The following is a 13055-nucleotide window of genomic DNA, read 5'->3' on the forward strand; positions in this document are numbered from 1 at the left end:
TTCCCTCTCAAGTTTGTAATCTAATTAGCAACCTTAGACATAGGAAAAAGCCAATAACAGATCTGTGGATAACCAATGCTAAATGATTACCTATACTTCTCCATTAATATTTGATAAAAGAATGCTTATAAGGCCCATTCAAAATAAGCCACTGTATTTTGAGAGGCTACTTTTAAATGGATAATTCTACATCCCTTAAGGTTATTTTCCTGATTGATTATTGAAATTATTACTTGTAATACCTACATTTACTTTACACTTTCAAGTAGGCACTGTGGAAAAACACTTCACATCTATTATCATTTATTCATCACAGTATCCTATGAGGTAAACAGCATCATTCCTTTCCAAATGAGAAGAGATTAAGGCACTTGCTCAGTGCCATACAACTAGTAAATGACATATTGTTTTCGAGCCTGCATATTAACCACTATACCAGATTGCCTCTCCATAGATAACAGGTCCATAAACAAGCAACTTAGAGCAAATTCAACTTCAAAGAAACAAATAAAAATCCAGAAGTGGACTTAATTTTTTCAGAGGAAGAGAGGAAAACAGGTAGTAGTGAATTACCCTTTTGTCCATTGTGACATTACAACTAATTTCTCCATCTCTGTTTTCTTCCAGTTCCACTGTTGCTCAGCCATCTGAGATGCCCCCATCTCCTCTGGTGTGGGAGTAATGGTGGAAGATAATGTACTACTGAAGATGTAATGTAGCTTTCCACTGGAGTCTGGGATTTGCAATTCTGGAGGTTAATCATGCTTGTACTGTAATTTTACTAATGAAGTTTTAAATTAACAACCACTACTTGTATGATATGAATAATATTTAGAAATGTTACTAGACTTTTAATCTTGTAAAGTGGTTGTGCTTTTAGAAGAAAAATATTTTACCCAGAGTTGCACATGTTTTATGAATTTAGTGCAGCTGTTGTGGCTCACCTCAGAACAAAAGAGAATTGAACCAAATTTGGGAGTTTGGGATTTTATGTTTTTGTTTTGTTTTTCTTTTCTAAAATGAAGTGAGATTGTTCACACACACACACACAAAGGACAGTCATACATTTTGATATTTGAGCCATTCCTAAAGATTTGGGGTTTTCTAAAACTAAAGAATCTAGAAACCTTGCCTGCAACCAATCATGGAGCCACATGAGCTGATCGTGGCTGCACCTGGGGGGAGGGTAGGGAAGAGGGGCATGCCACCTAATGATCAAGCCCTATAATTAGCTTCTCATTAGAGCCGTGATGGTGATGTGTGCTGTCTAAAATCCAATGTTGTGGGTAGAGAGAATGAGTTTGTGACTAGGAGAGACTAAACTTTTGTTTTCCTTACCCAGTATAAATATATATATATATATTTAATCTATTTTTATTAGAAGTTTTTCTGCTCTTTCTTACATAAAAGAACCCCAAGCATGCATCTTTCATGTGTGTAAATAATTCATTTCTGGGCTAATTTCAAAAGAATCCCAACATTGCTGTATAGAAAGAGAACTAGCTTGCACATTTTAGGTCTGTGAAATTTTGTGAGACTTTTCCTGCACTGGACAGTAAAAAAAATAATAAAAGACAAAAACAAATTAAAAAAAAATTTAAGCCACAAAAAAGGCACATAGGGAATTATGTCAAATGTGTTTGTGTCCTTAGGCAAAGCTGTGGGAGTCTTGAAATGTCACAGTAGTAAATAACTTATTACTTTTTGACAAGTTCTTTTTTTCTGTTGGAACACTGAATTCTTCTGTGCATATGTACATATGAATACAAATCGAAGGCCTCTACCTCCTGGAGTTATACAACTTGGCTTGTTTACCTCCACATGCTGATGATGACTATTTTTTTTTTTTTAAGTTCAGTGTGGAGACTTGAAACTTGAATGTCCCTTCCAACTTTTATATTAAAAATAAAAAGACAAGAAAATTGAAGATCATTTTTCACCTGTACAAGGAATACTAATGGATCGTCTTAAAATTGGTCTAGGAAAAAACCTTGGTGTGTGTTATGGACAATTAACTGTTAAAGTTATTGTAAGTTATCTGTATTTAGCAGAGTATTTTCAACTTGAGTGATCTGAGCTGAATTTGAAGACTATTAATAAGTTATGTTTGGAAGTTTTAACTTCAATGAAGTAATTATTTGCTGTGAAAGAAACAAACATTGAATTACTAAACAAAGATGGTGCAATATCTTTGTTTTTTTTTTATGAGGCTCCTGAGAATCAACCCAACTGAAGCATTTCAATTCACTTGAATGAGAAACGTGTTTAGTATCAAAAGAGCCCAAGAAGACACTGGTGTGAAAGGTACAATCTCAGAGGTTGGTCAATTACCGTGGCACACTTTCTGGTCACTTTGTACAATGTAGATTTGAAGTACAGTGGTGAAAACATTAAATGTGACATTTGAAAAAGTTGTCTCATCTGTTTTATTTCAGTTTCTTTTGTTTTCTCTTCAGTACAACTCGTATCCTGACTTTGCAAAGTTTTGAGACACTTCCTATTTCCACTTTGATCTTTGAGGAAATAGGTTGTTTTTAAAAATCTTCTCAGAGACTTTAGACTGACAACATATTGAAAATTTAGTTAAATCAGTATCAAAGACGTGATTTAAATACACACAATATAGAAGTCTTTTTAGACCTTAGAGTCTCTAATCCAGTGATTTTCAAACTTTTTTTTCTTTGAAGCAATATCTTGGAGTCCAATATATTAAACAAATAAAAGTAGATTGCTTTGTATGAAGCAGACTGGTAAAGAGGGACTTGACACCTCCCTCCTCTTCACTTCTGCCTCCTGCCCCTAGCAGCCCAAAGGTACTTTCAGCTAAGGAAGAAGTCCCAGCCCAGTGTTGGTGTAATCAAGGCCTGAAACCAGGCTGCCTAGCTTCAAAATACTTTCCCTGAGGCTAAAGAAACATTACTCTTGAGTTTGTAGGTGGTGTGTACTTCTCCCTATCTTTTCTTTATTTAGCAAAATGAATGGATTTTTTTTCCTGACATTGAGGCAGTTGACTATTCTAACTCGTGTAAATTAATATAAATACATTTATTATTTTATTCATTCAACAAAATTTTGAATACTTACTAAGAATTACTTGTCAGGAAGCCATATTAATATCACCAATGCTTAGATAAGGAAACCAGTTTCATCACTTACAAGAGATCATTTTGAGTTATACATACCATTTTGAAACTAAATTCTGGCTGGGCATAGTGGCTCACATCTGTAATCTCAGCACTGTGGGAGGCTGAGGTGGGTAGATCACTTGAGGTCATGAGTTCCAGACCAGCCTGGCCAACATGGTGAAACCCCATCTCTACTAAAAATACAAAAATTAGCCAGGCATGGTAGGTGGCGGGCGCCTGTAATCCCAGCTACTCAGCAGTCTAAGGCAGGAGAATCGTTTGAACCCAGGAGGTGGAGGTTGCAGTGAGCTGAGATCGTGCCAGTGCACTCTAGCCTGGGCAACAGAGCGAGATTCTGTCTCAGAGAAAAAAAAAAACAAAAACTAAATTCCTTTACAGATAAGTATTTGGGAAAATATATTGACCTGCTCTTACTGAAACCTACTTAGAAAACCAAGGAGATTTGTTCCTTATTGCTTTATTTTTGGGAATTGCAAAACTGTGGAGTTCCCAAAGCCAATAGAGTCAGTGTGGACAGGTAAGTTAGGGCTATATCACCTACAATTTGTATGCAGTTTGAGAACATGTGGAAGATGCAGATTATCTCTTGCGATGACTCATAAGGTTTAGAATTTTTTTTCCCCTCTATGCTATGTTATTTAAAATATTATTTATATTAAAATAAAAAAGAATAGAAGACAAAATTTGAATTTTGAAATTAAGACAACTTTTAAGATATTTTCAGAAAACAAATTGAGTTTACTATCAACAGAGCCTCACCAAAGGCAGTTCTAAAGGGGACTTACTTTACTTCAAGAAGATGATGTACTTCAAGAGGAAGAAAAAGAATAACTAAAAGCAGATCTTCAAGAATGGTGAACAAAGAAATCGGTGAACACTTGGGGGAAACTAAGCAAACACAGATTGCATATAATAATAATAATAATATCTGGTTGTGGGGATGATAAATTACAGCAGCATTCTTTAAACTGGGGTGCAGACACCTCTAAGGATAAACGAAGACTCTCCAGGAGGTACGTGGGCACATAAGTTTGTTTGGGTCTGCTTGAGACAGAGTCTTGCTGTGTCACCCAGGCTGGAGGGCAGTCGCAGGCTCAACCTCCTGGGCTCAAGTGAGCCTCCCACCTCAGCCTCCCAAAATGCTGAGATTACAGATGTGAGCCATTCACCCAGCCGAGCACATGTACTTTTAAGAGAGTCAACTTCACTAACTTCTTTTTTTTTAAGACGGATCTCACTCTGTCACCCAAACTGGAGTGCAGTGGCGCAATCTCAGCTCACCACAATCTCCGCCTCCCAGGCTCAAGCGATTCTCCTGCCTCAGCCTCCCAAATAGCTGGGATTACAGGCACACGCCACTACCACCCAGCTAATTTTTGTCTTTTTAGTAAAGACGGGGTTCCACCATGTTGGCCAGGCTGGTCTCAAACTCCTGACCTCAAATGATCCACCCACCTTGGCCTCCCAAAGTGCTGGAATTACAGGCGTGAGCTACCGGACCCAGCCATCTTCACTATTTTTTTTCCTCCATTCTCTTTTGGAGTTTTATTTTCACATCCCTCTTCACAGTTATCATTCTCCCACTTATAAAAGAAAGATGAATTTCTTACACATCTTAGGTATTAATGTGGTGCAATATACCTAAGTATAAGAACTTTTTGGGTTGCCAACTAAAGGGACAATTTGAAACAGTTTTTGCTTATAGAGACCTCACCTCTTGCATCTCACTACTGTCAGGTAATCCATCAATCCTGAGAGAGAACCCCTGGAAAGTAAAGCTAAGAGAACATTAGGAAGAAATACTGGGACTGGCGATATTTTATTTCATTCAGGCAGCAAATTTGTGGCACAGCTGTGTCTGACTTAAAATTGAGAAGTGAGATGGTTTTTGTGGAAACATGTATAAAACGAATGTAGACCTTTCCCAATAGAAAGTAAATCGGTTTTGACTGCGTGGTTTGCCAGTTAGGACTTTCCAGTAGTGTATGTGGTAGACGTGTTCTGTAATTAGAACGAGCCTGAATCTACAGCCACAAAGTTTTGGCAAAAATATATTTAAAGCAAAAGATTAAAAATTAACCAAAAATATTGTAGAAATATTGGCGAAGATGTGAAGAAATTGGAATCCTTGTGCATTGCTGCTGAGAATGTGAAATGGGGCAACAGCTGTGGAAAATGGTATGCTAGTTCCTCAAAAAAATTAGAAGCCAGGCACAATGGTGTATGCCTGTAATCCCAGCTATTTGGGAGGCTGAGGCAAGAGGATTGCTTGAGGCCAGGCGTGGTGGCTCACGCCTATAATCCCAGCACTTTGGGAGGCCGAGGCAGGCAGATCACCTGTGGTCAAGAGTTCAAGACCACCCTGGCCAAAATGGTGAAAACCCGTCTCTACTAAAAATACAAAAATTGGCTGGGCGCGGTGGCTCACGCCTGTAATCCCAGCACTTTGGGAGGCCGAGACGGGCGGATCACGAGGTCAGGAGATCGAGACCATCCTGGCTAACACGGTGAAACCCCGTCTCTACTAAAAAATACAAAAAACTAGCCGGGCGAGGTGGCGGGCGCCTATAGTCCCAGCTACTCGGGAGGCTGAGGCAGGAGAATGGCGTGAACCCGGGAGGCGGAGCTTGCAGTGAGCTGAGATCCGGCCACCGCACTCCAGCCTGGGTGACAGAGCGAGACTCCGTCTCAAAAAAAAAAAAAAAAAAAATACAAAAATTAGCCAGGCATGGTGGTGGGCGCCTGTAGTTCCAACTACTCAGAAGACTGAGGCAGGAGAATCGCTTGAACCCAGGAGGTGGAGGTTGCAGTGATCCAAGATGGCACCACTGCACTCCAGCCTGGATGACAGAGTAAGACTATGTCTCAAAAAGAAAAAAAAAACAAATACTAGATAACCAGAAAATATAACAGTCACTAAAAAGAAAAAAAAGTTATTGAGTTGTACTGAGTTCTACTTTGTGTTCAATATCTGTGTGTGCTGGCCATGGAGATTATCAAAACAATAAAATGTCAAGGTGCCTATGGTTCAAGGGGATGGAAATATAAAGAAATCACACCATGGTTTCAACTCTGCTCTGAGACAGAGTTGAGTGCCCTGGAGTACTCAGGGGTGACAGCTAACCCAAAGCAGGTGAAGTGGTCAGGTAAGCTTCCCTGGGGAGCTGAACTGAGGATAAATTAGAGTTAGCCTGGCAAAAAGAGGTGGTCTGATCTATGCTTTCAGTTAACGCTTTTATGACATGCACACCCATTTTAACGCTTGTACGGGCAAGGCTGTTGACCTTTCTCTTTGTGAGTTCTTCCAGGGTTTTTACTCTCATAAAGCTCTCTTTCCACAAGAGGTCTGATGATTCTGCTTCCTGTTTTTCCACAGTTCGATGTATTTTTACATTTAACTCTTTAGTCTACCTGGAAGTTATTTTGATGATTGGCAGTGGGATGAGACCCTTGTGGAAGGATGAAGAGGCAGAAACAGGAAGAAACGTCTTCATTCTGCTTCCCTTCTTCCTGAGTCGGTGACTCTGGGGTTCCCACCAGTCACCTTCTCTCCTCCCTGTGGTGTTTCAGTGATGGGTGAGTAGGAGGGTGTGTGACTGCAGCCCTGGGTGATTGGAGGTGATGGTCCAGTAGACCATGTTGGCCTGAAGTAGGAGGGATGCAGAGCAGACTGTTGTGAGGACTGCCAGCATGGGGACTGGACAGGGCAGATAGAGGTGTATGTGCTACCTCTCCCTGCCCATCGCTGCCACCCAACTGGCTTGGCCTCATTCTCCCTGGGAAGCAGCAGGAAGGCGGGAGTGGGTCATTTTCTTGTTTTCTTCTCTCTCTGCTGTCACTTTCCACCCCCCTCTCTGATGGATGGCACAGACTGAGTCACAGCTAATGGCTTTCTACGGAGCCCTTGGAACTAATGAAACTGCTAACAAGTGCCTGGGTAAATGAGTTGCCGCCCCTGCATCACTCTCCCCCTCTATCTCCCTGTTCTGATGAAGGCCATGGAGCAGGCCACAGGCTGCACAGCAGCTCATGGACACTGGAGACACGGAATGGGAATGAAGAATGGGGCCTGTCACCCTAAGCCAGGAAGGCAGGGTGGGGCGAAATGAGAGGGCAGAGGTAAGCACTGGGGAGAAGCATATGTGGAGAGAGAGTTGGTGAGAATTGTGGAGAAGTGTGGGGAGAGGCAGGTGGCAGAGATGTGAGCAAGAAGGAAGAGGCATATGTATCAGGGTGGGGTGGGGTGGATTGATGGTACCCGTCTGTGCCAGGCACTGGGGCACAAAGATAGGAAGCCCCTGCCTTGTCCTTGAGGAAACCTGGTTGCTGCTTTTTTTTTTTTAAACAGGGTCTAACTCCCGTCACCCAAGCGGCTGGAGTGCAGTGGTGTGATCTCGGCTCACTGTAGCCTCGACTTTTTGGGCTCAGGTGATCCTCCCACCTCAGCCTCCCAAGTAGCTGGGACTACAGGCACATGCCACCACACCTGGCTAATTTTTTTGTGTTTTTAGTAGAGATGAGGTTCTTATGTTGCCCAGGCTGGTCTCAAACTCCTGGGCTCAAGCGATCCGCCCACCTTGGCCTCCCAATGTGCTAGGATTACAGACGTGAGCCACGGCATCCAGCCTACCCACTGTTTAAGTTGTCAAAAAGAAGCCTGTGACACGAGCTTTACTATTCTCTTTTTACAGTGAGACTCAGAGAGGCCAGGCAACTCTCCCAAAGTCACACAGTGGAGAAATGCGAGTGGGATTCAAACCCAGAACATCTCACTCCAGAATCCATACCCTTTCCACCACCTTGACATGTTTGTAAGTACATGTCAAGGAAAGACATGATCAGAAACAACTAAGAACAGATCAGTCTGGGTTGCTGTGATTTTCCCCGTTGATGGAATTATTTGGTTAGGGATGGAGGTGCCACAAGCTCCTCGTGTCTGGACTTAAGCAAGGCACACAGCAAAACCTCTTCTGACATCCTGTGGACACGGGGTGATATGTGGGTGAAATGGCTCAATGGCTGAAAGAATTTTGTTGCTGTTCTTGTTTGTTTGAGGCAGAGTCTTGCTCTGTCGCCCAGGCTGGAGTGCAGCAGCCTGATAGTAGCTCACTGCAACCTCTACCTCCCAGGTTCAAGCGATTCTCCTGCCTTAGGCTCCTGAGTAGCTGGGATTACAGGCACCTGCCACCACGCCTGACTAATTTTTGTCTTTTTAGTAGAGATGGGGATTCACCATGTTGGCCAGCTTGTCTCGAACTCCTGACTCAAGTAATCTGCCCACCTCAGCCTCCCAAAGTCCTGGGATTACAGGCTTGAGCCACTGCGCCTGGCCAAGAATTTCTGATTAGATGAGAGGCTGTTTCTAAAGGCTCTAAAAGTTTCTAAAGTCCATGACTGAAAGTGGGCAGTGGTGACTTTGCACCACAGGGCTCTGCCCCTGGTCCTGCTCTGTTGAACCTTTTTTTCCTTATCCTCTCCTCCATATTTATTTCTAATTATCGACGTAATATATGTCTGCTGTAGAAAAACAGAAACTATGGCTAAGCCAAAAGAAAGAAAAAGCATCCTGATTCTCATCAGCACCACTTGCTGAACAGCCATTTTCAATTTGCTGTAACTTTAAACGTTTTTAGAATACAATATTAGGACCTGAAACCCACAACAAAAGAACTCACCGTTCACATTAAGGGTGCATGCTGCCAGTCTCTTTATTGCAAACAATAGCAAGGAAATGTAGCATGTTATTGGGTGCTAACAATGAGCTGGCAACAGTCCTGTGCTTCTGACAGGCATTATTTCATTCAATCCTCCTAACCCTTTACGGGCACTTTAAAGACCTGTTTTTCACAGAGGACAAAACCAAAGTTTAGAGATGTAATAATTTCCTCAGGCCACAGAGGCTGGTTGAACACTTGAGGCAGGGTTTGAATCAGGTTTTGTCTGATTCTGGAGTGGGGCTCTGAGCGACTATGGGATGCCTCCCTCCAAAGGTGCCTGCAGGTTCACCTGGACCCATCCACCACTATCTGCCTTTCCACCCCGCCCTCTTACTGGGAACTGTGCAGGACAGTCCAAATCTCCCCGTTGCTTCTTTTCTGCTTGCACAGTAGCATCTGGGGACATGACTTAGAATGTGATCCCATACCAGGCACAAAACCCAAAGATTCCTGATCTGTCAGTAGCCACCCATGGGTGCTTATTTTATAATAGGAGGGTGGCTTGCCTAGGAAAGCCAGGAATTTAAGTAACAAACACTTGTTGAAAACTTACTGTTTTTCAGGTTCTGTTCTAAGTACTTTAGAAATAACTTTTTCTTTTTTTAATGACTTTTTTGGCGGAGTGCTGTGGCCCACGACTGTAAATCCCAGCACTTTGGGAGGGTGAAGCAGGAGGATCACTTAAGGCCAGGAGTTTGAGACCAGCCTGGGCAACACAGTGAGATCCTGTCTCAACAAAAATAAATAAAAACAAAAATCACCAAGGTAAAGTGGTGCATGCCTATAGTCCTAGCGACTAGGGAGGCTGAGGTGGAATGATCGTTTGAGCTCAGGAGTTCAGAGTTACAGTGAGCTATGACTGGGCTACTGCATTCCAGCCTCGCTGATACAGTGACAGCCTGTCTCAAAAAAAAAATTTTTTTTTTAAAGTAACATAAAGTTGACCAGGCGTGGTGGCTCACGCCTGTAATCCCAACACTTTGGGAGGCCAAGGCAAGTGGATAACCTGTGGTCAGGAGTTCGAGGCCAGCCTGGCCAACATGGTGAAACCCCGCCTCTACAAAAAATACAAAAATTAGCAGGCGTGGTGGTGCACGCCTGTAGTCCCAGCTACTTGGGAGGCTGAGGCAGGAGAATCGCTTAAACCAGGGAGGCAGAGGTTGTAGTGAGCTGAGATCACGCCACTGCACTCCAGCCTGGGTGACAGAATGAGACTCCCTCTCAAAAAAAAATTAATAATAATAAAGTAACATAAAGTAAAATTGACTCATTGGTGTACAGCTTTATGAGTTTTAACACATGTATAGATTCCTAGAGCCAACAATGTCTGAATAATGAACATTCATATACAAAAAGAGAACTTCAACCTAAACATCACACCTTATACAAAAATTAGCTCAAAATGGATCATATATCTAAAAGAAATGTAAAATGATAAAACCTTTAGAGAAAAGTAGGAGAAAATCTTCATGACCTCAGTTTAGGCAAAGAGTTCTTAGGCTGGACACCAAAACCATGCGTTACAAAAGAAAACGATTGATAAACTGGACTTTATCATAAATAAAAACTTTTGTTCTATAAAAGACAATGTTAAGAAAATGAAAAAAACAGCTACAGACAGAAAGAAAATAGTTGCAAATCACATACTCAACAAAAGACTTGTATTCAGAATATATAAAGAACTCTTCAAACTCAACAATAAGAAAACCAACAACGCACTTAAAAAAAAAATCATGAACAGACACTGCACTAGAGAGGATATAAAGATGGCAAATAAGCACATGAATAGATGTTCGACATCATTAGACAATAGGAAAATGCAAATTAAAACCATCATGAGGCGCCACTATCCACATATTTTAGAATGGGCAATATAAAAAAAAATCGACAATCCGAAGTACTGAGGGGGTGAAGAACAGTTAGAACTCTTGTCCACTAATGGTGGGAATGCAAAATAACCATCCCAGAAAACACTTTGACACTTTTTTCTAAAGTTAAGCACGCAATTACGTATGACCTAGAAAACTCTCTCCAAGGTATTTATCCAACAGAGATGAATATGCCCACATGATAGCAGCTTTTTTTTGAGACGGAGTCTTGCTCTGTCACCCAGGCTGGAGTGCAGTGGCGTGATCTCGGCTCACTGCAACCTCCGCCTTCAAGCAATTCTCCTGCCTCACCCTCCCAAGCAGCTGGGACTACAAGCACGCACCACCACACCCAGCTAATTTTTGTATTTTTAGTAGAGACAGAGTTTCACCATATTGGCCAGGCTGGTCTCAAACTCCTGACCTCATGATCCACCTGCATTGGCCTCCCAATATAGCAGCTTTTTCCCGCCCCCCAATATAGCAGCTTTATTCGTAGTTGATCCACACTGGAAACAGCCCTAATGTCTTTCAATGGGTGACCAAGTAAACAAACCACATTAATATATTGGGATATTTACTGCTCAACAATAAAAAGGAATGGACTATTGATACACAGAACAAATCTCAAAGGCATTAGGGGTGGACAAAGCCTGTCTCAAAAAGTTACACACTGTATTATTCCAGTTGTATGACATTCCCTAAAAGATGAAACTATAGCGATGGTAGTGGGTGCCAAACATTAGGGGTGAGAGGAGGAGTGACCACACAGGGATAGCTCCAGGGAGTCCTTCGGAGTGATACAGTCATTTTGTGTCCTGACTCCAGTGGACACAGTCTAGGAATCCTTTCTCTATTCAGTTGCTTTTGCACTTTGGTCAAAAATCAATTTGCCATATTTGCGTGGATCTATTTCTGTATTTTATATTCCGTCCCATTGACCTAGCTATCTGTCACTCTGTCATTTCACCTGTATCACACTTTTTTTTTTTTTAGACAGGGTCTCCCTCTGTCGCCTAGGCTGGCATACAGTGGGTGCGATCTTGGCTCACATCAGCCTCCACCTCCCGGGCTCAAGCAATTCTCATGCCTCAGACTCCCGAGCAGCTGGGATTACAAACATGTGCCACCACGCCCAGCTAATTTTTTTATTTTTAGTAGAGATGAGATTTCGCCATGTTGCCCAGGCTGGTCTTGAACTCCTGGCCTCAAGTGATACTCCAGCCTCAGCCTCCCAGAGTGCTGGCATTAGAGGCATGAGCAACTGCACCTGGTCTTTTTGTTTGTTTTTTTAAGAGACAGGGTCTCGCTTTGTCACCCACTCAGGCAGGAGTACAGTGGTGTGATCATGTAACTTCAAACTCCTGGGCTTAAGCAATTCCCCCACCTCAGCCTCCTGAATAGCTGAAACTACAGGCACTACCATGTCCAGCTAATTTTAAAACAAATTTTTTTTAGAGACAGGGTCTTAACTACATTGCTCAGGCTGGTCTTGAACTCCTGGCTTCACGTAATACCTCTTGCCTTAGCCTCTCAAAGTGTTGGGATTACAGGTCTGAGTGACCCAGCTGGGCCTAAGAGTATTATTTTTTTAACTGTGAGTGAATTTTGAATTTTTGTCACATTTTTCTCTATCAATATCATCATTTGATTTTTTGTTTGTTTGTTTGTTTTTTACTTTTGAGACAGAGTCTCGCTCTGTCACCGAGGCCAGAGTGCAGTGGCACGATCTTGGCTCACGGCAACTTCTGCCTCCTGGGTTCAGGTGATTCTCCTGCCTCAGTCTCCTGAGTATCTGGGACTACAGGCATGAGCCATGACGGCTGGCTAATTTTTGTATTTTTAGTAAAGATGGCATTTTGCCATGTTGGTTAGGCTGGTCTAGAACTCCTGATCTCAGGTGATCTGCCCAGCTCGGCCTCCCGAAGTGCTGGGATTACAGGTGTGAGCCACTGCACCCAGCTTTTAATTCTTTTTTTTTTTTGAGACGGAGTTTCACTCTTGTTGCCCAAGCTGGAGTACAATGGCACGATCATGGCTCACCGCAACCTCCACCTTCCAGGTTCAAGCAATTCTCCTGCCTCAGCCTCCCTATTAGCTGGGATTATAGGCATGTGCCACCACGCCCAGCTAATTTTGTATTTTTAGTAGAGACGGGGTTTCTCCATGTTGGTCAGGCTGGTCTCGAACTCCCGACCTCAGGTGATCCACCAGCCTCGGCCTCCCAAAGTGCTGGGATTACAGGCGTGAGCCACCGCGCCCAGCCCTGCTTTTAATTCTTTAGGCTGTTAATATGCTGAATTACAGTGATTGATTTTTGAATA

General features: G+C 42.5%; 1 protein-coding gene across 2 annotated transcripts in view; it reads left to right on the forward strand.

The window, feature by feature from the left end:
- The window catches only part of NLK (nemo like kinase), a 152634-nt gene extending 150223 nt beyond the window's left edge, over nt 1-2411 (forward strand). For both annotated transcript variants that reach the window (XM_005583202.3, XM_005583203.3), the window contains one exon: nt 628-2411. In XM_005583202.3, the coding sequence (XP_005583259.1) occupies nt 628-682 (55 nt within the window). In that variant the 3' untranslated portion in view covers nt 683-2411. The remainder of the gene's footprint in view (nt 1-627) is intronic.
- The last annotated feature ends 10644 nt before the right edge of the window (nt 2412-13055 follow it).

The sequence above is a fragment of the Macaca fascicularis genome, chromosome 16 (assembly GCF_037993035.2).
Source record: "Macaca fascicularis isolate 582-1 chromosome 16, T2T-MFA8v1.1".
Taxonomy (NCBI): domain Eukaryota; kingdom Metazoa; phylum Chordata; class Mammalia; order Primates; family Cercopithecidae; genus Macaca; species Macaca fascicularis.